The 26,310-nt window shown below is 37.4% G+C and overlaps 1 protein-coding gene across 5 annotated transcripts in view; it reads right to left on the reverse strand.

Moving 5' to 3' along the window:
* SCAPER (S-phase cyclin A associated protein in the ER) overlaps positions 1-25,075 on the reverse strand; it is a 170,794-nt gene extending 145,719 nt beyond the window's left edge. For 2 of the 5 annotated variants that reach the window (XM_075160428.1, XM_075160427.1), the window contains exons 1-5: positions 24,672-24,797; positions 22,808-22,883; positions 19,088-19,205; positions 11,786-11,856; positions 5,456-5,653 (exon numbers count right to left, since the gene is read on the reverse strand). In XM_075160428.1, the coding sequence (XP_075016529.1) occupies positions 5,456-5,653; positions 11,786-11,856; positions 19,088-19,205; positions 22,808-22,870 (450 nt within the window). In that variant the 5' untranslated portion in view covers positions 22,871-22,883; positions 24,672-24,797. Of the gene's footprint in view, positions 1-5,455; positions 5,654-11,785; positions 11,857-19,087; positions 19,206-22,807; positions 22,884-23,252; positions 23,776-24,671; positions 24,798-24,936 lie in introns of those variants that run through there. The other 3 variants (XM_075160430.1, XM_075160429.1, XM_075160431.1) reach the window with 3 other exon arrangements.
* Between the last annotated feature and the right edge of the window lie 1,235 nt (positions 25,076-26,310).

Consider the following 26,310-nt stretch of genomic DNA (forward strand, 5'->3'; position numbering starts at 1 on the left):
CTTCTGGGAGGTCTTCAATCAACCCTAACTCTCTCACAGATATCACCCTGATTGGAAGGCCTTAATTAAAGTTGTTTCAGCTGGTTCTTTCACATAACGTCATGCAACATGTCAAGTTTTTAAGGGAAAGGCTTTTCCCACCTCTGTAGAGAATCTTGTGCTGTCTATGAGAATCAGAACAACAGAACTTCATTGCTGAATTTTCCATTTTGTAAGAGGGAATAAGAATCTCAAGCAGAATGAAACTGTTTTCACTGAACTACTCTCAAGGTAGACTGATTTAAGAATGTATCTGTAAGCATTAGAAACAAGGACAGAAACTACCCTTGCCAAAACCTTATAGAAATATAACAATAAGTAATGCTAGGTGGAAAGACAAAAGTTGTACAAGCATTAAGTAATGCTAAACAGCAACTTAAAAAGAATATTCAACTAAATTTTTACATAATAAAATTCAGTTTTTTTGAAAGGAAGAAAACAGCTGAAGCCATTAATTCATCCTAGGAGGAAAAAATTCCAATGATTATATTTAAAGTACTTTGAGATTCTTGAAGACTTACTGTATCCTTAGCTGCTGGATCCAGTTGCTCAAACTCTATCAATAAGAATTTTATATAAGCGTGTGGTGTGGGGGTTTTATTTATTTTTTTTTATATATATGTGTGTATGTGTGTGTATAGATATCTATAAAAACTCAGTTGCTGTGACACCTGAAGACCATAAAAGAATAGCAGCGGAGGACACATTTCTCAAATTTCACAAAATTCCATTGTCCAAAATTGACTACAGAATCTGCCTTCCTCCATCCACAAATAATTTTGGGTTTAATTCCTTTTAGCATACAGAAAGAGATTTAAAGGCATTACTAATTCTTTTCTGCCTAAGCTTGTCATCCAAACCTAGAAAATACTAGGTAGTAAAACATTCATATTAACATTAGACACAGAGAAACCCAGCTAATGTATAGAACATATAATTTTGAAATGTTGAAGGTTATAGCCAAATCTATTAGAATATATCTAACCTCTCACTATTGCACAAACTGATTTATGTACAGTAAGATGATGATTAAACTTGAGAACCCTTTATTTTGGAAATAATTCAACCATGTTCATTATATCTTTGTATATGAAGCATCAAAGCCATATCTATGTATATGATCTGAGAATTCTCAACTCCAAATCAACAGCAAAATACCAACTTCAGCAGTGCCCAAAGCTGAGAGAAAATATACACAACCACCGATCCTCTTACACACATTTCCACTGTTTGTATCTTACCACAACCCTTCCGTCTGCAGTTTCAACCACAACCAGCCACTAGAGCCCTTTCCGATTTGGGAGCATCAAACATTATCTTTGGTGACAACGTAATCAATAAAACTATACCAACTTGTAAGACTACATGAGAGCAAAAGGTACAAAATAAAAAATAAACACTTTTATACTGGGTTACTCTGAAGGTTTTAAATGCCAGAAGTTGTTACATTTCATTTTTACATGGTCTTCTTTTAAGACAATCTTTATACAACTAGAGTGTTTAAATAGAACAGCACATGCCCATTTGACCAAGACATAAGTTCGAGGAGATATCACTTAAAAATTTGAAATTAAGGAAGTTTTTGATAACATGGATTTATCTTCATAAAAAGGATTTTTCAAAATCCCACTTAAAAAAACAAAGGAGGAAAGATTAATAGTTTAACCATTTTGGTTCCGTATGTAATATTGTTTCCCACATATGTCTAGTAGTAAAAATAAAAATGGTACTTCATGAAAAGAGCTAACGATACTCTGTCAAATGAGTTTGGAAAGTAAATAGGAAAAGGTGGCAATATGAAATTCTCATTTATCAAAATCATCTCAATTCTTTAGGCATGGCAGAAATACATTAATCCATTTTCAACTGAGCTGATGTGTCTGTTGGTATCCCATGTAACATTTTAACCACTAGATACTTTTCTATGTAGTATAAGAAGTTTGCAAAAAACAGCATAAAAATTAAGCTAATCCATTCTCATTATTAGAATGAGCTTTAGTAAAAGTTTATTATAAATGGAATTTTCATCTTAAAATTAAAATATTCAGAAGACCAGTACTGCCATACATAAAAATGGAAAAAGCGTAAGAATTAGCTGAACTCCTCCTGCCCAAAGAGAAAGAAAAATACAAACCAACAAACAAACAAACCCCCCCCCAATACACCACCAAGCAAAAAAAACCTTAAGTGATTCTGCAAACTGTGGATCTAGTGGAGCCTGTTTTCCCATGATTTCCTTACTGGTCTCTCTGGTCCCTAAAATGACATAGTGATATGCACTTCAACTAATTCTTATTAAAAAAAAAAAAACCCCAACAAAACAAAAAACAACCACACACAATCCCTCTTCCCTCAGCTGATGCATTCATGTTCTCTTGTTCTCCCTCTGAATTCCCTGTTGTCTAATAAAGATTGAGTGGCAGTTTTTTCTGCAATGTGAACCTTAACAGGATGTCTTCTTCCAAGCTAGTCACCTACTCTCATGAAATCTATAATGACTAAATTAATTTAAATTGGTCCACTGATATTAGAAGTTATGGCAGGGATGACAGAAAATCATGGATATACAAGGACAGACAAGACACGTGGTATGACTGCATTAAACCTGGCCTCATAAGTCCAAAAGCCTAAGAAAAGGATTACACACATTATAGACATTATTTTCCTGCCAATGAAGCTTAACATATTTTGCCATGCCACATCTGCATTATTGGTATTCTACCGACGATAGCAGAGTTAGGGAGATACCTCATTAGACCACACAGAATTCATATTACGCCTCATATTATGCCATTATTCACATATGCCTCATTCAGAGGCATAAAATCGCTTTGCATCCTCCCAGTCCTGCACATTCAAGTGGTTGGAGCCGTCCCTGGAATAACACGCAGAACCTTGCTACAGCCATCTTTCCTGCAAGAGCGGACACCAAAGCTGATACAAAACAGAGAATCTAGATTCTGTTCGTTGCTTTAACGTTTTCAGGTAGCAAGAAAAGGCATGACCAGAGATCTTGCAAGATCTGACCAGGCAGGATCAGAACAGTCACTACAAAGTATGAAACTTGGTGCTTGGGGGTAACACGATAGCAACGTATATAGGACTACCAAAGCCAAGGCAATAAAGCAAGTAAGTGTTTTAGATACTCAAATGATGACTATTTACCTGAGTTGATGACTATTTACCTTTATTGAACTGAGTCACATTGTAATGAGACAAATTGTAACGATCAAACTAAAGACTGAGTTAAGATATTTTTAAGGCAGTACATAGGCCTTCTACTAAGCTACATGAATTCGTTAAACAATGTCACGAGTGTTTTTCAAATATCGTTTGCCAACTGAACTCTGAGTCTAGATCATGATTTTAATTTATGAACTTCTAAAAGGTTGAGGTACTACAGTGAACACTTTCTATATATTCCATAATATGAAAGCTGCACTTAGACAAGGTATTTCAGTTGATGGGAGGACAGCAAGCACTAGCTTTTCGGGATCAGAGGTGAGGAGGAGTCGCGGTTTCCACAAGGATCTGTTGTTCGTTACCACTAATATTCCATCCAAAATTAAAACGTATCTCCACCTAATGACGAGTTTGATCACTCCCTAATTGAAGCCTATGTATGTAGTACCAAAAATACTACGTGCCTATCTATTAAGACTTATGTGAAGCACTCGCTTCAAAAGACAGCAGTTAAGATATTCTGCTGTAAGTGATTAGCTAGAACACATTGACAACTTCACCTCTGGTAGAAACTGGACTGTATCTGTCAACAATAACCCCAAAATAAAGAATGACAATCAATAGAATTGATAAAAGTGAAACCTTATTAGTAAAAATAATTTGCAAGACTCAACAGTTCTATACTTCATAGCTTAATTAACAGAAATTTTAGTAATTTATCAAAAGAGTAATAATCATCACTTCACAGTAACCTTGACAAGAAAATCTCACAAACAAAAGACCATAGCACAAACGTATATCCCCGCTACTCAGGTAAGGCACTTTTTTGTGCTGAGAAGACAAGACCTTTCCAAAGGTAAATGCAACATGAATGTTACATAAGTTTTACAACACATGGCATTGGACTCCCTTGTTTACACGCTTTTGTTTTTTTCCAATCCTGTTTTGCAAACAAGTAATCTGATACACACAGATACAGACATCATTGTCAAGCGTCTACTAAAATGAAGACTTTTCACTTAGGCTATGTAATATCTCCATCCGAGAACAGATCAAGTAGCATGATTAAAATGCTGAATGATATCTAACCCCAAAAATATGTGATAATGATACAAATACGCTTCTGTTCTTTCAGTCACAAAAGTTTAAAATGGTAATCTAATTACAATGCAAGGCTGACTGATTTTCTTAAACCAAAAAATTCTCCAAAGAAGTTTCCTGAGCAGGAAGACAGTTCAGTAACAAAATGTTAAATTGTGTTAGACCAACCCGCGATTTGGAAGCCTCTAGCTACTGTTCAGTTTTCAAACCTGCTTTCAATGAAATGTATTTGTACGCTAATCTCAAAGTCAATTTGGCCGTGTCTGATTACAGAGAACTAGATGCATATGATAAGAAAAAAAAGTATACTTAAATTGATAGATGTAATTTTTTTACAGTGATTAGATAATCATTTCCAGAATGTGTTGAGTTTTCAGCCATGTTTAATATGAAAACAGAAGTAGTCTCTTTAACATTTCTTTTATAACATATTCTTCTGGCTTCTCTTAATGCTTGCAATAAATTCTATTTCTAAAGAATGAGTAATTTTTATTAAACGATAATGGTCTTTCCATGGATCTACTAGAAAATCATCATAAAACTTAAACAGATGCACAAGCTATTACAAACACAGGTTATTCGAAATTAGGAACTGCGCCTTACAGTGACATTCCCACCAGACATTGTTTATGCTTGACTACCAATCACTTTCTTAACACCACAGAGAGAATTAGAAGAGTGATAACTACCACTGCAAAAAGGAAGCAATGTATAATTACGTCACTTAACAGGAAACAAATGTGAAAAAGGCTGAATCACAACAGTGCCACCTACAGTAAAGAACATTACAGGGGAGAGGGAGGCGGAAATCAGTGTACAGTCAGGAAATCCAACAAAATCAGAACTCAATAAGCAAAAACTGATTTCATCAAAAAACTGAGATCTAATAACATTATGTACATTGCTACAAATTTTACACACTTCAAAAACTAGTCACTGCCTAAGATGAAAGCATCTTCTTAAATCTGAATAAGTATGCCATCAGTTTTCCTATTTAGAAGCCTTCACTAAATACAAATCAAAAAGTAACATGTTTCTGAAGCTCTAATTACTCTTTTGGCTTTTTTGTACAGTATAAAAAAAACACATTAAGAGCCATGTGATAACACGCAAAGAACAGCTGAAGACTTACCTTGCATTCTACTACACTCTGATCGGATTCACAGGTAACATAGATTTCATCAACTGCCCTTCTGAGATTGTCAAAAAGAAATGCCCAGTATCGAGCTCGCAGATCAACTTTTCGAGGCTGTCTTGTTTTTGTTGGGCTTTTGTCAAAGTTTTTATCTCCAGCTGCTGCTGATGTTAATTTACAGTCTAGGTTAGTGCTCTGAAAAAGCAAGATACAACGGAAAAGGAAAACAACAAACAGAAGTATGGTAAGGGATTGGGCTTCTGTGCCACACACATTTTTTCAACATATTCAAACATTTGTAAACAAGAAGTTTTTCACTGAAGACGACTACATCACCCCACTGACTTGAATTTTTTAAAAATACATTTTCTTACCTTAAATATACGCAGCAGCTATGTAGAACTAGATTCTGTTCCTTTGATGTTTATAAACCAACATTCACATTGCACAACAGTACAAGATATTCTGCCTCTTAGCACACTGGAAAGCTACATTTTCTAATTACATATCCTGTATTACTTACTCTGACAAGTATGTGTATCGAGAAATGAAAACAACATTTTACTAAAAATCACACCAGCAATATTCCATCGCAGTTAAATTCTATTACCAAGACATTACATACAACTCTTTTTAAACCCTCATTCTAATATATGAGCATTAATGTCAGTGAAATGCTGATGTGGCTAGCCCTTTGATCGATATGTTATGGCTACACTGCAGAGGAGATGCCAGCAAGCACTGAATTAGTTACAAAAGGAAGCTTTCACAATTTAGAAGACTACTTGTACTAAGATTTCCACTCACCATATTGTTAACATTGCAAGCTCAATTCAACCCAATGTAAGTGCTGTGCCAATGAATCGAGTTGCTCCTACCTACACCAACTCTGAAAGCATCCTCATGCTGTTTTAAGTTGTAATTTAACAGCTTTAACTACAACAAATCTGTTATTTGATTTTTACTGTTAATATGCAGGCTAATTGATCTAGTACTGCTTTGCTGCACAGATGCAGAGAACTGCCAATATGCTAAATGTGATGGGAGCAGAGGGAGAACATCCAACTGTCTTCACGAATGCTGGCACAGACAGGAATCACGACGTACCTACTCGGAAGTACTGTTACGTCACCTCAGTGTTATGTATCTGTTGACCTTGTGCGTTCAGCTTAGTCACTCATGTGGGGTTATGTCTCCTTGACAGAGATAAACTGTCACTTATCTGCACAGGATATTCCAAAGAATTCTGAAGCGTGCCTATTTGGCTGAAAATACCAAGTCAACACTTGGCCCCATGACACTGTCCTTATTAAACTTGAAATTCTCTCCCACAACAAAACCCAGAAAAATCCTGCTACGATGCCAGACTTCTATAAGCTTCTGCATTCCATAGTAGCCAGGTGGATTAAGCACCTCCAGTAAACCCGAAGTGATGCCCAGCTGTGTGCCATTTTGTGATGGAGGCATTAGCTACATGCTACAATAGCCTGTTTTTCTTTATTAATGCATTCATTTTAATAGCACCTTTAATGCAGTTTTCACGCATCGGTCCACTGTGGCACAGATCTCCAGAAAATCGATTCTTACTGGAGTACACTTGTAGGGATTATTGCAAAATTCCATTCTAAAAACTCTACTTCTGGTGATTGAATAAAAACAATCACAACCAACATTGCACAAGCCAGTACATGAGTTTATAATTAGAATAGCTAATCACTAACTAAAAATACTGTAAATAGCAGAACAATTGACTGGGATTCAAGTCTTTTTGTCCCCTATGTAAAAAGCTGGGAAACATCATTTCTTTGTGCCAAAAGATGAGTTTAATGGCAGGTAAGTATACTTGGAGACAGGGAATTCTTATAGAAAAGTCATTTTAGACCACAGGCAACATAAGGTAATCAGTAGTATAGTTTTGGATGGACTTATCAATGAAAGTACTTTTAAGGAAGAGCTATAATAATATTTTTATGATGAAATATATAGAATAGAGACCCAAAGATTGTACCAAATATAGAGAAAATTTTCCTCATTCTCCTCAAGAGGATCTTTGGGTTTTGTGGATTCTTCTTGAATTCCAACAAATTGTGCCTAAGCTACAAAAAGTTCCCTGCATGTTTAAGAAACATGTAAATGAACTCCTATTTCTCATGCTCAAATTACAGAATGGGAAACTAGGAAATAATCAAATGATTTTTCAATCACTGTATTTAAGAATATAAATACCTTTCTTCTCCAGATTTTAGGGGCCTTGTCTGATAAATTCACACCATAAACACAGCTTCCCAGTACAAGAGAACTGAACCCTGACACGAAGATAGAACCTGCCAAACTGCTTAGTAAATTCCAGAGCTCGCCCTCTTCAGTAGCCTCTCTCTCTGGGTGCCAGTCTGCTTATTCCCCCCAGTGTTCTGACTACCTGTACCACACGGCATTAAACACAGCAAATTCCACTTTGTAGTTACGGAGGTAGACACAGGGCTGTCAAAATGGTTATGCTCTCACCTGTGTTTGTCTTCAGATTCTAATTTTTCTGTAAGAAGGGGAAGAATGGGAACCTGATTTACTACAGTCATACTAACAACTCTGCTACCCTTACATATATCTCCAAGTGCTCTAAGTGTACTCCAGATGAACCCCAGTTAATATATGCACGAGACACATGTTCAGAAAAGATGCATGTCAAACAACCAATGAACAGGAATTTCAGAAGGGTTTCATATGTCAGAGTATTTCCTATTTTTTCTTCTATGACATAAAAGTCACCTCTTAAAGAACAGCTTGGAGAAAAGATGCTCCTTAGCTGAGGCCTTGTATATAAACCTTCAAAGGAAAGCTCATTCTGGCTAATTTACAGTTCCTTTAAAACACAGTTTATAATGACACAACCTTAACTACAGAATCATAAATAGTTATATTAAAATAACAGTGTTACCTTTTGCTGCCTGTATTTATAAAATGTGACCTTGGTAAAGCGATTAGGTTTCTGCTCATTCAGCTAATATTGTTGATACAAAGGATCAGTTGTTTTGGAATGGGAACCATGCATAACTCCCACTATTTGAAAGATATATTTTCAAATGTATCTTTAAGGCAGTGTCATGCAATATGTTTTGATATTTAGCAATAAATGTTATTCATCTACTATATTTGGCATCCATTTATCATCTTTCTTATGTCAGCCATATTTTACTTAGGAAAACAGCATGTTGAACTGTATTAACTACTGTAAGTTGTAGCAGTTCCATTATTACCCCTGTAAGCAGATTTCCAGTGTCTAAGTAAAACCTAAGCAACATTTACAATTACTCATATTCCAGTAGAACACCTTTGAAAGCATGCAAATCCTAAACTACCAAATTTCTTGTAAACACAACCACACAAGCAGGTAAGCATTAAGTTGGCTGTTAGTTAACAGAAATAATATTTTAAGTTCCTGATACAAGTCAGTTCTAACACTGTACGTTTGAGTATGTCACAGCCTGGTATCTGCTCTCAAGGGAACAGAAGTAAATTTTCAGAGAAGAACCCAAATCATGTCCCATGTCTGGCACTTCAGTCTCCAGAAATTCCATGAAAGAACATCAAACTCAGCAAGCTATTTTCAAACTTAATCAAGTTTGACTGGCATCAACTTTACTGAAATGAAAGCCAGTACTCACTTAAATTTAATAGTTGCAGCAAAGACTACTTGTAATATAAAGATACTACTAATATTTTATACAGACTTCTGTATTCTGTAAAAATGTTTAACGCAAGCACCAAAAAATCACCAGGATTTCTGAGTTAATCTGTATATACTTCAGCAGAGTCTTTACCTGTAAGCATCTTAAGTAAATTTTCTAATGAATCAAACTAACCTTTCACTGTGAAAAGCAAGAAATGCTGGATTAGGTACAGACTTTTCAAGACTGTAGTTTCTGTGCTGATGTACAGCTATAGCTTTCTTATTCTTATTCAACCTTCCTGGAATTAAGTGTTAATTAAACAGTATTTATTAGAAGTATGTACTTTTGATCTGATCATATTTTTCAGTGTCGTGCTCAGGTTGAGAGTGACACAACAGTGAAACTAAATTTCCAGAGATTATCATCTCTCGATCTCTTAGAGGGAGGGTATTCAGAGGGAACATACGGGCACAGGACAAAATATTTCTAACAGTGTAGTCTGAAGAAAGATAAGGCAACAATCCTACATCTGCACCAATATGGAGCTATACCCAAGCCACAAAAACTCCACCTACATCCTTGTGCCTAGTGCTTCCAACTAACTCTTAGAGGATTTTTCACTTTGGTTAGTAGTTGAGGCATAAGCCTCCTTCCACTGACAAAACACAAGGATATAGGATTAAGTTTTTCTAAGCAGAGTTCTAAATCTCCAATCCTGCAAACTTCTACGCATCATTCTTAACTTTTGAATCTTCTAAGTGATCTCAGTTCTCCTAGCCTTTGACAATACACTTATCCAAAATTTAATCCATATTCAACAACTTTGCAGACCATTGGACATTACAAAAAAATCAATCACAGTGTTTACAAACACACCAAAAAATAGCTTGCCTTGGCCTCCCCCGACCCTCAAATAATATGCATGTTTACCCAAAGTGTGCTGATGGCTTATATAGACATGATCTAGCAGGCCTACACTGAAGCTTGTCCTCACTAGAAAAACAAAACCCACACAAGAATGGCAAAGATCCAGAGGGGCTAGTTCATACTACCTCACTTGTAGCGATAGTTCAAACCTTCAACTGCAGAAAAGGTAAAGTTTTTGTGCCTTTGAAGTTAAGAAACATAGCAATACTCCTCCTTACATCTCAAGTAACTCAGCGTGGATGATGAAAGTGATGTTAAAACTGAATCTCTTTTTTTTTTTTTCCCCCCCAAAACAGTTTCAGTAACTTGCCCTGGAGTTCTGGAAAGTATGAAGTGTATATTTATTTTCAGGATGCCAAAATTTATTGAATGCAGATTTGCCAGCACCCTACTGAGAGGAAGACAAGGTTGATAAGATCATATGAAAAGAGTTCTTGTAAGTTTATTTTCTTGAGATTAGTGGCCCCTTTAAATGTAAAGGAAGATTAAAACCGAAGGCTCAACGTCACCAATTTACAGCAGTATCCAGTGTCTGAAATGCAGTAGAAATACAGGTGCTGAATGCCAAATTGAAGTGCCAAGATGCACAGACATTCGGCAGTTCATTTCAAACCTTAATTGTACCCACTAGGAATGCACTATGTTTCTACAATATAGTTTTAGTATAACAATCCCACACAGAGCCACTGAATAACAATCAAGTATTCTTCTGAAAACTCACTATTTACATAATTCCAAGTGACTAAAATAGACATAACCCAAACTATTTAGCACATTACTCTTACCCAAAAAGTTCTGAGGGTAAACCCTTACAGGGAGCCCCAACTACATGAATAAAACTCCACCTTCACAGAACAAGAAAACCAGGATACACAGTGTTTGTAACACACTAGTACGTGAAGAAAGAACACAAGCTTAAGAGCTGCTAAACTAATTAGGAAAATAACATGCCTATATTTTAAATATGCAAGTACATGTCTATGGAAGCAGTCTTTTTTTCAAAAAATAACATCTTCCATATGCCATATTATCAAAATCTGACAGACTGTCTCAAAATACTAAATGGCTAAAGCCATATTAATAGCTAAATCCATTAATCAAAGAAAAGCAACCATTAAAAATATTAAATATTAAACGTAAGGAAAGATTGAGGTATTACTTTATTAATGTAATAAAGATTGTCACTCACATAGAGAAAACATGGATAAAAATAAGAGCAGTTTCTTCTTGACACTTCTCATTCGGACTTGCTTTCCAGTCGTAACTCTTAGAAATTTTACTCACCTGGACTAATTTTTCCAAAATAAAATACATTGAAATTTTAAACCAAAATTCTTCAGCCATTAACACATGAGGTCAGGAAATAAAGCATTTCCTTAAATTAGAAACTGGGCAGAAAGGTAGCCTTTTTATAAGTAGCATGCTTATAGGAAGAATAACCTTTATCGTTTTATTTTTGAACAGCACCTTCCCTTAAAATAACTTTAATGCCAAAAAGTCATGCGTCCAGAGGTCAGGAAATGACAAAAGTAAAGGCTGAGGAAGATAATCTACATTCTGGCATTTTTTTAACTTCTGAATACTTGACTTTGAAACTTGCATGCTTTAAAAATAAAATATGTGCACAGTTTTATATATGTATTAGTCAGCCAATAATTTCTCAGTGATACCACAAAACATTTTTATGTTGTAAATTTTATGTCATAACCAAAAGTAAAAAAAGAGCAGATACCTGTTTTGTAGCCTTGTGTGTTCCTTGAGTCACCCTCTTTGTTTTTCCACCAGCTTGCCATTTTGATTTTCCTGGAGGAGAAGCAACCGTTTTAATCAACGATAACGATTTTAATTAGATAGAGCACTTTAAAATGCACATATCCCATCTTAGAATGTACTGATATAGGCACAATTTAGGAGGTAAGAGGTTTGTAAAATTGCATATTCCAAATATCTATTCCACAGTTCAGAGTGTGGATCATGCCAGAAAACACACAGAAAACGAAAAAAATTACAAAGAAAGGCAAGAATTACAGACTTCATTCAACAAAGACAACCTACCTGTAAGTGCTCAGTGCCTCTGAAAATCATATCATTACAATCTACATGTCAAATATGATACTAGTTTTCTATATAGATTAAAAAAAAGTCTGCTACTGAATGACTGTTCACTCAGATATTACAGAATTAAAACAAGGAATGTCTTCCTCAGGAAAAACAAATGTAATAGTTTTTCTCGATCTGTTCAAACAACTTACCAGTAGACTTATGTATTTTCTGCCAAAAAAGATGGGGGGAAACAGAACTTAGCATTGGATTTAGTTCATCTATGTTTAGGTAGCCACAGGAAGAGACAAAAACATTCACAGAGCATGAGTCAGTCCCCTTAAGATCTGAAATGACTTCTCAGATGTACCTGTCTCCCTCCACTGCTTATATGAAGTGACTTTAGCAACTATGCTTCCAAAATCAGTTTAAATTCAATATCTTAACTGATTAAGAGTTATCTTTGCATAGATAAATTTGTGTTAGGTCAGACCTACCTGACATGTTTGCATTTAATCTTTGAGATTTGCTCAGGGGTAATTTTTTAAAAAAAAAAAATATTTTTTTTTAAGTTTTATTTCTCCAACTTAGCATCTAACTTGCACAACATGAAAACATTCCAGGTCAGGTTGGACGGGGCTCTGAGCAACCTGATCTAGTTGAAGATGTCCCTGTCCACAGCAGGGGGGTTGGACTAGATGGCCTTTAAAGGTCCCTTCCAACCCAAACCATTCTATGATTCTATGAAAATCACAGGATCCAGTTACCAAAAATGTAAGCAAGTAAGACAAAATACTAACTATGGCAAGAGTACTCTCTAGCACAGATTACATCTAAGTAAAAGTTTCAAGATTGTTTAGCTGCATGAAGCCAAGCAAATAAATGCATTAGCTGAATATAGTTCCTTCCTAGACCATGGAGATCATTCTTGAATTTCAGAATTGTCCAGTTGAGTTTTTAACAGTTCTTAGGCCAAATTCCCTAACACAGTCCAGCTGTTTTACATTGCGCTGGTTATGTAAAGCAGCTGTAAACCTGTCTTAATCAAGCAGTTGTACAGCTGGTTTGCATCATTGGCTAGTCCAGGGAACAAGGCCTTTAATTTTAAAACAAATTAAAAATTATTTGCTTGATAATTCATTTTTAAAATGCTACATTAGCCAAAACAACAGGTACAAATGAATATATTTAACTCAATTTAGCAGCATTCAGGGAAAAATTTGATTCAGCTACCATATGCATAAAAACTTCCTATTCACTAAAAAGCTTGAACAGCTGATCAGTTCCATGTCAGAATTATGATAACTGAAATACTTCAATCACCAAAGTCTCTCTTTTGAGATGATTTCCATTCTGCAAAGACAAGATTTTGAATGCAATGGCATACAGAACTTGCACAGGGAAAAGGCTTACCAACAAATATGGGTATGCTAAAACTAAAAAAGGGCAAATGAACATAAAAAAAAGTTGCAGTCTCTTTAGATTCTACAAAAAACAGAATATGAATCCATCATCTAAGAACGGGGAAATGTCTGAACAAGTCCCCTGTAAAGACAAAAGCAAGTTTTCAGGCACTTTCTATATAAGGCAGACACTTGGAGAAAACAAAACTTATGTAAATACCAGGTTTTGCAAACTTAAAAGCAAATAATGCGTGGCAGGGACTAATTTTTTCTTACGGTGTATGGGCCAAAAAGTTTTGCCTTTCAGCAGCAGCCACATTTCCGAGCATTATTAGTTATTTTTCTTCTTATAAATGCCCCTGGTTATTAGAAGATGTCTTCCTTTCTGCTTTTGTCCTTTTATACTCAGTAGTGACAACACAAGAGCACTGCTCAATGGTTATGTGTATGTTCAGTGACTACTGATATGTAACTGTACAATACTAGCATTGCTATGAGATGCATAGGAACTCAATGACATACGAAGGGCATTATCTGCTAGGAAGTTACTGAACTTCAAGGAAAGAACAATACTGACCAAAGATTATAATCTCATTCGCTATTAAGTCGCCAATGTGAAATATATAAAGTAGCAAAGTTTTGCAGCATTCAGGGAGCTACAGTCATATTTTACACTTGAAGTCCATTTCCTCTCTGTCTGGTAATTAAATAATTAATCATAAACAGAGTTTATGATTTGTGAAGACTTCCTGTCACAAAAAGCTAAGGTGCTAATATCTCCAAAAAAAAACCCCATTGATAAACTATTTTCAAAATCTATCTTTTATACTAACAATCTCAACAATCATCCCTCTCATCTCTCTCTTTTGTATAGCTTTACTGATATGAGAAATGTGGGAATCGCCTTTAAATTTAGTAATTAATAGCAGCCCTCATTTCTGTTCTCACTACAGCAGAGATCAACTGCGTACGCTGTTTCAGTGCCTTTGACACCGTTCACCATCAGACCTTCAGCAGGAACGATGACAATTTTCAATTATATTTCTTTTCATCTCCTTGAATGAATCTGAGGATACAACTGGGTGAGCATTCTGTTGTCTTCCTCCAGTTCTTATACACAGTGTGAGAAATCTACTCTGTCACCTCTCTTCTTCCATGTTATCTATAAAACCTGTTAAGACAGTCGGTCTACACTTTAGTGCCATTGCTACATATAACCAGTCTGTACTCCAGAATCTCTCTCACTAGCCCAGCTGGTGCAGTTGTCCATCTTAAGAAACATTTTCGCAAAAATGAGACTTGGGTAAGACCTGGTTGCCTGAACCTCATTTAAAGTAAGGCGGAGGTATCTGCCTGGAGGAAACAACCAGATGAGACAGATTATTTTTGACCCCTTAATTGAGGGAGCATATTGAAGTTTCTAATATTATTATAAACGATATCTTTCTAAAAGTTTGTAGAGCAGTAGGAGATACGATTTTTCTAACCATACAACGCTAAGGATCTGGAGAAATAACTGCCTTCAAGCATGGGTATAACCAAAATTCTCCATGTTTTTCCACCTCCAGATTGAATTACAGCAACATATTTTGCACAAAATTACTTTCACAAATCACTGTCACTGCCTCATCCAGAATATAATGGCCCTGTATTCACCTATCAGCACTAGACTGGATTCCCATTCATTTCAGTGAAATTCAAGGTTTGAAACTTATGAGCCTTAAAGAATACCCTTCCCTTCATGTTACATTCTGCCAGTTACAATCAGATCCAATGTTGCTAGGGCTTGTGCACAATGTTTTCAGTCACGACTCTTACAACTTCCTTACTTGGCCAAAGAGAGCCAAGTTTCATGACTTTCATCACATACTGCAAAACCTACTTACTCCATCAGGCTCTTACTAAAGGAGTAGATTATACTGCAGGCTCCCCAAAGTGTGCCAAGTACCTTTCAACCAATAAAATATGTTTCCTTACCCTGAAATGTTTAATCTACAAATGAATTCTATATGGCGAGAGCCCAAGCGATTTTAAACAAATAGGAAATAAGAAGGAAACAGTTACAAATACAAGATTTTCCAATTTTTTGACACATCTCTTCAAGTTCCAAAGGTACCTTGGCTGCTATTAACATTTAAATGTCAAGCCTCTGGGATGTTTTAACTGTTACTAATATCATAGCTTAGATTTTGTAATAAAATTTGTGTGTAGTGCTTATCCGCATGCGGTGCCTCAAATTTCATGCTAGGCATACAAAATAATTACAAAAGAAAAAATTCTGAAATCCTCTATCAGAATGATCACAGCTTTCCAAGATCATTGGTGGGCAAGATCTAAGTGATTGCAAGAGGCGATTAGTGGCCACAGGTTTGGAATGCAAATTTAATTCTGGAGACAAAGTATCAGACAAGTGAATTTTTCACAGTTATAAGACTCTCCTCCTCAGACACAAAGTCAACTGTACTGTTATTTAGTCTATCCAACAGAATCTGCTGCATTTTAATGAATTCTGTGAAGGAGTATTTTAATTTCAATAGCTGAAATGTGTTAACAGTCACTATCTCTTCTAGACCATTGCCACCATGTTTTGGATTTTCTCATGTCATTGAATTGTATTCATAATTAGAATTTCAGATCGGACATAACAAGGGTGCAACCTGCTCCAAAACATGTAACAGAAGTGCCACCTGCCATTCCAGAAATCTCTCTCCTTCTTGAAGAAAGATTTCTTATTGACTGGAACTATTTATTTCCATTAAGGATTTAGAAGGTTTTGATCGCAATTCTTTTCATTATTGCTCTTTTACCCATGTCCTCTATATAAAACACACAAGTCTTTCAGAGGAAAATTTAAATGGTAAGAAGGCCACAAGCACACGATTTTTAAAGGAAACGGAAAAAGAAAGGATACAAACTGAAAAAACGAATTCAGCATTTTAACTCATCAACCTTCTATAACACTACGACTAGTAATAGCAAATGCCCACACCCTCACTGTTTCTGCAGAAAAAAAAAATCTCATCATGAATAACAGTATATAAAACAAAATGTTAAATCACACAGTTACTGCCAAAGCAATACCTCTGAACATTACGAGCGGAAGAAACTGCCCAAAGACAGAATTCTTCTTTGCGCAGAAGAGTTGCAGGACTGGCTCAGGCAACCTGAACCTTTGGCCTGATTTACACAATCCCTGAATGAGCTAGAACTGTCCTAATTCATAATATTGCTGTATCATTCCTCAGGGACAAAATATATATTGAAAGATCAGCATAAAATGAATCAGAGCGCACTGACACCAACATATATACCCTCTATGCCAAGAGAAGGGTCAGGAGGTAAAGGATCCGGCTCTGCCAGACTTTCATTAGTTCCTTTCCACAGGGAAATTTTCCATCAGGCAATTATCATCAGATTCTTTGTATTGTGCAAAAAGGTCAGCCTACGATTTAATGAAGAAATTTTAAAACGAAGAAAGCACCAGTGACAAAAGTTTAAAAATTACAACGGTGCCAATACAACCTAAAGAAGGAAATGAATACAGCTACTTGGATTTTAACTATCATACATAACAACTATTTATTAATGGCTAAAAATTAACTTTTACATTCATTCTTCATGTTTTGGCAGAAAATGTTAGACTTGGAGCAAACATTCATCTACCACTCACATTCACTCATTTTTAAGGAAAAAGTCTCACTTGGAAGTTTCTAAAATAATATTATAAGCAAGGTAGTATTGAAAAATAACAGACTCTCTAAACAGAAGTTGAATCAACTCACAAGTAGCTTAAAAATACTGTTAGAAATATACTCCATGTTCCTTTTGCATGAACTCATTCATATTACTACCTTCCCCAAAAATGTAATTCAGAATCTATAAATAACTTAGGTCCCAGTTCTAATTCTGCTTAAATGTGACTAGTCCAATAATATCAATGGATCCACTAACATACTCAAGAACATGCAGGCAACTGTAAGACCAGCAAACAGATAAATGCGCTTACTGGAGACAGATGTAAACGAAGCTCCCAGAACACAGAACTGGCCCACTTAAAAATCCACATATTCATGATAATAAACTGAGCAGCTGCTGCATGTGATCCAAAACTGGGAGGTATGCATCCTAATTGGTGAGATTATACTCAAGTCTTAAATTATTTCCATTTTCTCTTCTTACATGCAGCTGACCAAAATTCACAGTATGTGTTTTTCTGCTGCTGCTATACAAAATGTACTAAGATAGCTGGGACAATGCTGAAGTAAAAGGGTCAGAACCGAAACCAAAGCCTGTAAATGTGGACATTTGTAATTAGGTTCAGGATGTTTAGCTGATAAACGTAAGTTATCTGTCATTCTGCTTGTCATTGTTCAACAGAGGTACAGCTACGCATTCTGAACTGAATGTAATTTCCTTGATGAATCCTATATAAATGTCCACATACAAACATCTAAATAGGTTTTCATGTACCTCATTGTCTTCTGTCACTTTAGACTTTTCAACTTTAAAAATAAAAAAAAAAAAAATCACAAATACACCTTAATGCAAAAAAAAAGCCACATACAACTTAGATTTTGCTTCAGTTTGCTTCAGACATAGGGTTAATTATCTTGTAACTTAGACATAACTGTTCATAGAAATATCTTTTCCACTGGCAGAATCACAGAACAGCTGAGTCGGAAGGAACCTCTAGAGATCATCTAGTCCAACCTCCCAGCTTAAAGCAGGGTCAGCTAGAGCAGGCTGCCCAGGACTATGTCCAGTCAGGTTGTGAGCACGTCCAAGGATGAAGATTGCCCACAGTTTCTCTAGGCAACTTGTTCCAGCGTTCAACCACCCTCACAGCAAAACAAAAAAATTTACTTTTAGATACTCCTCCCTAAGTCTCAAAAGCAGCAGCACCTCCACAGGGACATGTGAGCTACAAAAATACTTGAGATGAAGTCCTCAAAAACAGCATTCTGACATCTGGAACAGCTTGAGCAGTATAAAAATTAAAGTCAATTCCTGGCTCCTTAAGTCATCGTACCGCAAGAGGATATTACAACAGTAACAAAACTGTTCTGAGGACTTGCATTATGCAAAACTGTCCCCACATATCCCCTCTCTTAAAGATTCTTCACAGATGTTTACCACAGACTGAAATGATACTAAAAGAAACTTCCAAACTTACTTGTTTTAGAGCATAGAGAGCAATTTGTTGGATTGTTCTAAGCTATCCCTACAATTCTGAATTCCCAAGTTATAAGAGATCAGTTTTTAACAGCCTTTTCAAAGTCCAATATTTTAAGATAACATTATTATTCTACACAAGTATCTTGATCATAGATAGAGAGAACAGTCTTAGATGTTGCTTAAAGAGCAAATGAAAACAGTTTTTAATCTGTCACTGTGAAGGTTTTATAAAGTGATCTGTCAACTGCAGGGTGCATTTTGGAAAAATGCTTTAAAATTATACTATGTATGTTAAACATAACCATTTAATTTTTTATAGAGAAATCCTATGTAAGAAACATGTTTCCAGGTGAGCAACTCCAGTGTACAAAGGGATGGAATTGGAAAAAACTGGTGGAAGCCAGTTGAATACATACCATCATCTTCTTTGTTTTCCAGTGGAACGCTCCATGCAATTAGGTTCCTTGCTGTACGTCCCTCTTCTGCAACTATTTTCCTCACTTTGTCGTGGCTATTAGAACGTTGGAAAGAAGCCTGAAAACAAGAAATACAGGGATGGAAAAAAAAATATAAAAATTTTGGTTTTGGTATGTTAATTTCATCCAGTATGTGGTTAAACCATCCAAAGTGGGGTGTGCGGATACTGAATTTTCCTCAAATATCCAAAACAGGTGTACATATTCATTTTCACAACCACTTTTCTGCATGATAAGCAGATTGACTCATCAACATGACATGAGAGTTACGACCCAGCCCTCAGTATGGGTATGTCTACATCACACATTTTTAACCTCCATTTAACTGATTGCCAATACAGCTAGAGCATCACAGTAAACTTCACAAACATTTTAGTTACCTTGTGTTAATTAGAACTAATTATTCAAGATAAAAGCTGCATAAGACCAAAATATACGTGTTAGCTGACTGGAGAGAGCCTGGAGAAAGGCACGAGATTTATTGGAACCATCTGAAATGTATAAAAAACCCACCTCTCTTTCACTGAGAAGACGAGAACCTAGAAAGTATTTCCTGGCAACTAAAGTTAGCTGTTATCACTAGAAAGCTGCAACTGTTCAAAGACAGAATGAGAGACACTGAGGATGAGCTTTGTAATAAATAAACATATTTCTTTGCACTTGCAAAACACACCATTGCAAGACATTTGAAACCAAATAGATTAAGAAATATTTGTGTCAACTGACAGATATCAATTAGATAAAATCTTGCCTCTTCTACAGTGTATCAAGTTATTCCTCAGAAAATAATTTGAAACAAAGCCAAACTATATTCTGGAATTATAAATTTATGTACCGTGATAGCATAAAATTGCTGACCAAGTTATCTTTAACCACAAAGAAGTTACATAAATCTAAATATTATTTTAGGCATGAACAGACTGATTTTCTGTAGCACTAATCAGAAGATGCATTTTTCCTCTTTTTGTTCTTACCATTATATGACTCAAGCCTGCACCCAAATTGTAAGAAAATACAGTAAAAATGAATATAGCAGATGAGTGGCTATAATTCATAAAGGTTCTAGGAAATGCAACACAAATGAGAAACTGCTTTTACTTCAATGCTTATGTAACAGTATTTAACTTAGGTTTCTCTCATCCAGATGTCCTCAATTGCTTGTTTCAAAGCCGCAGTGTGCCATCTAGTGCTCCACAGACCTACCTAGAGATATCACCATGTAATACAACGAAAACAAAGAAAAAAATAGCACTGCTATATAAGTGAACTTTTGGAAAACCTAATGAAATAAATAGAGCAAATTATATATTTTGGCCCAAAGAAACCCAAGCAAAGCACGTAAAAAAACAGGATCTGTATTAGACTGGTTCTAGTCTATCTTTATTCTATATAATTAATTGCCTATTCTCGCTAGGAATTTTTAGTACAAGTGACCATTTCTGCTGAATCAAGTTTGGTTTGGGTTTTTAATACCCTGTTGCTTAATGATACACTTTCCATCATCGATCTAAGAGTTAAAGATCCACGAATGTCACATAACTGTTTTAAAATCACTTTAAACTACTGTGTAAACTCCCAACGTAAATACTTTTGGTAGCTTACTTCATAACAGAGTCAAATAATTTTAACTTAATCACCTCTGAAATATGTCTGTCTTAAACCAAAAGAAAAATTTTCAGACTGCATTTCGCATTAATTTATTCTCAAATCTTCAAAAAAGACCCAAACACTCACCTTAGCTGGAAGTAAAGCTAATCTATGGCATCCCCAACTGCCAAAAATGAAATAAGTAAACAAATAAATCTTTCCTCATTTATTGCATCTTTTCTTTCAAATTCTTCAGCAGCAGAGGGTGTTCACTCGGCACAACCTACGTAATATTTAACTATGGCTTTCCTACAGCATAAGCCCACTCTTTCTTGCCATACACAGAGGACTTGGAAACCATTTGAATTTTTTTCTTTCCTATTATTTTTTATGCTGTTATGTTCCATTTCATCCTTCATTGGCCTTCCTATCTTCCAGGCTTACCATCCCTATTCTTTTTTTTTTCTTTACCATCCCTTTAATCTTTTTTCTCATGTTTTCCAGATCTCAGGTTTCAAGTTTTCTGAATCTGAGCACTTATGGTTTTCTCTTCCAGATTGTCTCCAACTGATTCACATCTGTCTTTGAAATACAACGTCCAAAAGCAGATACAAAAACTTCATTGAAGACTTTCTCAATGCTAAACACTGTGGACAGGTTAGTCACATCTTACAGATGATAATCCCATTTAATCATCTCAAAATTATGCATAAGGGGTTTTTTGCAATATGATATTACCTTTTCATAACTTATGATATAATCATAACACATATGTCATGACATACCACACATAACTTAGCACGATTTACAGAGTCACAGAATAACAAAGCCTGGAAGGGACCTCTGCAGGTCTAGTCCAATCCCCGTCCCCTGGCCAGAGCAGACCCAACTCTTCCTAATATAAAAGCAGAATTTCTCTTGTTGCACGTACAACCTTCTGTAATCCCAAGGTCCCTTTCTGCACAATTCCCGCCAAGACAGTTGTTTTCCAACCTTATTTCAGGACATCATTACACCCACGTAAGTGTAAAACTTTGCATTATTCCACACCTAACTGACTTTTAAAATTATTTTTTTTACAAGCCAGAAGGGCTCATAAGGAAAGCAGAAGTATCTCAACGTGACATTTCGAAGTCCTTTGTATCATGAAACTAGAGCCTGACTTAAAATTCTAGTCTCCATAACTTAGACATCAGTCAAAAGAAAGCAACAAACCCTTAAAGGAGATCTTAATGGGACAATTAGCAATAATGACATATACAGCCACAGAGAAGTGTAAACTGTTGTGCCAAAGGCCATAGTGGGTATCAACACAGTCTCTTCATTTGACTAGACAAGAGCAAGTTTTAACACCCTCCTTCCTATGAGTGAAGTGATACTGACACACAGGTTTCTGACCGCTTCCTCAACCTGAATCCCTCCTATTTGCTACTTAACTATGCAAAGAAGTTACCTTCTTCAGAGTGCTGTAGATAGAATCATCTGTTAGGCAAAAAGAGTGACTACAAACTTGTTTAGCCTTACATAGCAGATTTTTGTGATTTAGTCTGTACTGCTTCTTTGCATGGCTATGAATATTAGAAGACCTTTTATGAGGATTTTTGTTTTAATGGTGTTCATATATTTAAATATATTACTGTAAACAAAACCACCAGTTTCATCCATTGCATTCTCAAAGAAAATGACTTCAGCTCTAACCTCAGCTACTTCAAAGAACACCACTCTATTAGTAACCAAACATTATGGTCTTACACTAAAGTACAGGTGGGATGAAAGCAGTTTAAAAAGGGAATCAGCTGGAACAAAAGTCTTAAAGTCCAAAAAAATATATACTAACACAACTAGAAATGATGCAAAAACAGATGAAATACTCAGATTTCTTCTACAGTAAAATTCATTTTTGAAAGTTTTTCATCACGACGTTAATAAATCAAATTGATTCAGTTTCTAGAATCAATACTTTCAGAGAAGGTACAAATGAACCGATTTATCAATGAATCCCAACATGAAAATTTAGTTTTTCTTGCAGTAGGAAAAATCCTACCACACTGTTATAGTAGCTGAATGTCTTACCATCATGTTATAGCCTTCCTCCACATCAACAGCCTCACTTATTACATTTTTGGACGACCCCATTGAGTTTTCATACCTGTGTCAAAATAAATGCAATTAATGATTTTCACTTAAATTTTAGTGTCTAGCAGCACTTATGTCATGGACATCTGATGAACACAGTAAGGTTTTCACAAGATAGTTTTATTTGTAAAGTGTTTGCACTGCTCCTTATTAAAAGTAGCTAAAAGCCCAAGAAGAAAACAAAACGACAATGACCCTACAGAAAAATGTAAATGTATATGTAGTAAGATAGTAAACAGTACAAAGAATATTAAAATTTTAAAACAAATCATTGTATGGACTGCTCTAGAATAGCAAAAAACAAGCAGAATAATCTTTCCTGTGATAGAGGACCGGGCAAGTTGGTTATTAGTTCAAAAAGAAAAATTAATCAGAAACACACCAAGAAATCAGTATGAGATAATTAGTGGTGAAGCAAAATAAAATGGAAAACTTCTGTTCTCATTTAAAAAAAAGACGTGACAGTTCCTGTGGAAGTCAGTTCTGAGAAAGTGAATACTTTCATCCAGTTTTGAACTACCGAACCATTGCCACAAATCAGAAGTGCACGGGACTAAGTATTTATAGGTTTATCAAGAATTTCCAGAACAGTGATAACAATTCTGAAATAAAATTAAACCCTTGGCTTCAAGGTTGAAATAAATTCTAGCCAGCTACTGATTAGAGTGCAAAAACTCTCCTGCAACAGTTCTTATTCTTCTGAAGAATCAGATGTTAACCAGAAGTTAAAGACGCTTCTAAATTATTAGATATTAGGTAACAGAACAAGGTTAACCTTTAATCAGATCCCAAGTGGGATTTTGTTGGTCTTTATCATTAGTGATACTGCTTTAAGTGGGCTGTCCCCTTATTCTCATATTACATCTTGCACTCCTCATAAAGTGTTCATTTTTCTAAAAGTAAATATCTAAAACCTATGTCAACAAGCAGGCAGTTGTTAAGATTTGCACTTGTTTGTATGCTTTAAGACAACCTCCTCAGCTTATGAAAACTGAAACATTCTACAGCTGGTTGAAGGAAGCCGAGTTTTTGAAAACAAAGATTGTATTTCAACATGACTTCAGACATCAGGGTACGCCTAGCATGAAGAGTCTTCAAACACTGAGGTATCTTAGAAAACTGTGGTTTTGCCCACCAAATTAACTTGATTATAATTAAGGTGTAATAAAAGCTCATTAAATTGACATATATATTTGAGGAAAAAAAACTGAGGGCCCAAACATTTTCCCAGTACTGCAGGGCATTCAGAAATAATTTAGAAACAAGAATCTGTATTTAGAAAAAAAGTGTAGAGAAGGCAAACCCTACCCAAGTACGCTGCAAGACCTACTGTACTGTCAGCTTTTGTAACCATGACTTTCTCTCTGACAGCAAAGGAAGACCATCAGTTTAAACTACGAACATTACGAATAGTTTTTAAAATGTGAATACTTATACACCTTATGGCAGTTTTTAAGAGTTTACAGCGAGTTTTCTCAGTAGGTGTGCCTCTCCCTTCCACACACACAACTTTCTCACCACCAGAAAGGTGGACCTGCGCAACTCAAAGTCACAGCGAGGTTTACAAGCACAGGGCTCTCCCTCAGACTGAGCAATTCCCAGTTTCCTCACAGACTTTGTTCACGACTGCGGGCTTGGGCGGGAGTGACGGGGAAGAGACTTATTCGGAAGGGACAGGCCCCTTTCACCGCGAGGCTGAGGCAGGGCTGCCGCGGGGCACACCCGGGGGCTGCGGAGCCCCGCTCCCCGGCAAGGCGCCCGGCCAAGCTCCCCCACACGGCAAGGCCTATCCGACACCCACCGGTCCCGCTCGCCGCCACGGGCTTCGCGGTTGCCTGTAGCAACCGGCCTCACTCCCTCACCCTGCCCCGCGCCGCGCCGGGCAGGGCAGGGCCGCCCAGGAAGGCCGAGGGCCCGGAGCCGCCTGCAGGGGCAGTGCTTGGGGGCTCCGCGGGGCGGAGGAGGGGGAGGGCTGGCCCGCCGCCATCTTGCCCCGCCGCCGCGCCCCGCGCCGCCCTGCCGCCGCGCCCCTCCCCCGCGCCGGGGCGCGCGGAGCGGCCACTCACGCTCTCCGCCGCGCCGCGCCGTCCCGCCCGCGCGCGTCCCGCCGCGGTGATGTCATCGCATCCCGCCGCCAGCGGCCGCTCGACTGCCCGCCCGCCACCGCGCGCTGCGCTTGTTCCCCCCTCCCGGCCTGGCCCCGCCAGCCGCGCATGCGCCGCCCGCGCCGGTGAAGGCTTTGCCCTCACCTTGCCCGCCCGCCGCCCGCCTGCTGCGCGCGCTGGGGACTCGCGCGGCCGCGGTGCCTCCGCCTCTGGCGTAGCGCTGGAAAGGGCTGGCAAACTGCGCTCCGGAGGCACCTGCAGCTCCCTGGCTGTGCCAGCCCGCCTGTCGCTTGCGGCTGGCCTGCCAGCCCTGTGAGAAAGCCCCGAGGTGCCGCCTCTTCGGGCCTCCCGGGCTGACGGGGCTGCTGGGGTGATGTTGGTCGGTCCCTCAGCATCGAGCCCTTTCCTCACCAGTGGGGAGCTGGAAACAGTAGAAAATCGAATATGTGCGGGCTAATAAACGATTGTGTACAATAAATCGGGTGTATGTGCAGGCAGATAGAAGAACAGGACCTGATCCTGGGGTGTAACGCTGGTGAGGCGTGAGTTAGGGTACGGCGTCCAGCTTGGGCACCGTACTTGGGGAAGGATGGGGACTCACGGAGAGGTCAGGCCTTTTCATGGGATCTGAGGCCTGGAAAACATGGCTTGTGAGGAAATACTGGGCAAGTTGAGTCTATTTAGCCAAAAGAGAAGACAAAAAGGGATGTGGTAGGAGTGTTGAAGCATGTAAAAGCATGGTTGTGAAGAGAAACCGAATAATCCGTTTCCCCCACTGTGACAGGAATGATGAGAAGAGGCCTAAATTGTAGCCAGGAAAATTTAGGTTGCCATCTCTAGAACATTAAAAATAATAGAAGGATTGGAATAGATGGTTTGGGAGATTATATATGCTTCAGCTGAAGTCTCCAGGAACGGCAGCGCAAAATCTCTCAGAAATGACACACATACTCGACTCTGGTTCAGAGCGGAGAGCTGAACCAGGTGGCTCCTGAAGGTCCCATCCAAGTCTCTTATACTGTCATTGTTCGATAACGAGCTTGTTGATTATTTATCAAGCAGGTGTCTGAGTTTCCACAACTGTCTCTTTGGTCTGAGGCTGAGCTGAGCACCGTGGTACTGGGCCTCGCAGCAAATCCTGCTATTCTGGTTTGATGCCAAATCAGATACCACATCAGAAGAATGTAATTTTATAACCTATTTCCTCAGATATTAATAACTGCACTAAATGCAAAGAAGTAGAAAAACAGGTCTGTAATGAGTCTAAAATACTTTAGGATACTTTGTGCAAGGTGTTATGAAACAATTAATTAGAACACTCAGTCATATTTGGGT

The sequence above is a fragment of the Calonectris borealis genome, chromosome 11 (genome assembly GCF_964195595.1).
Source record: "Calonectris borealis chromosome 11, bCalBor7.hap1.2, whole genome shotgun sequence".
Taxonomy (NCBI): domain Eukaryota; kingdom Metazoa; phylum Chordata; class Aves; order Procellariiformes; family Procellariidae; genus Calonectris; species Calonectris borealis.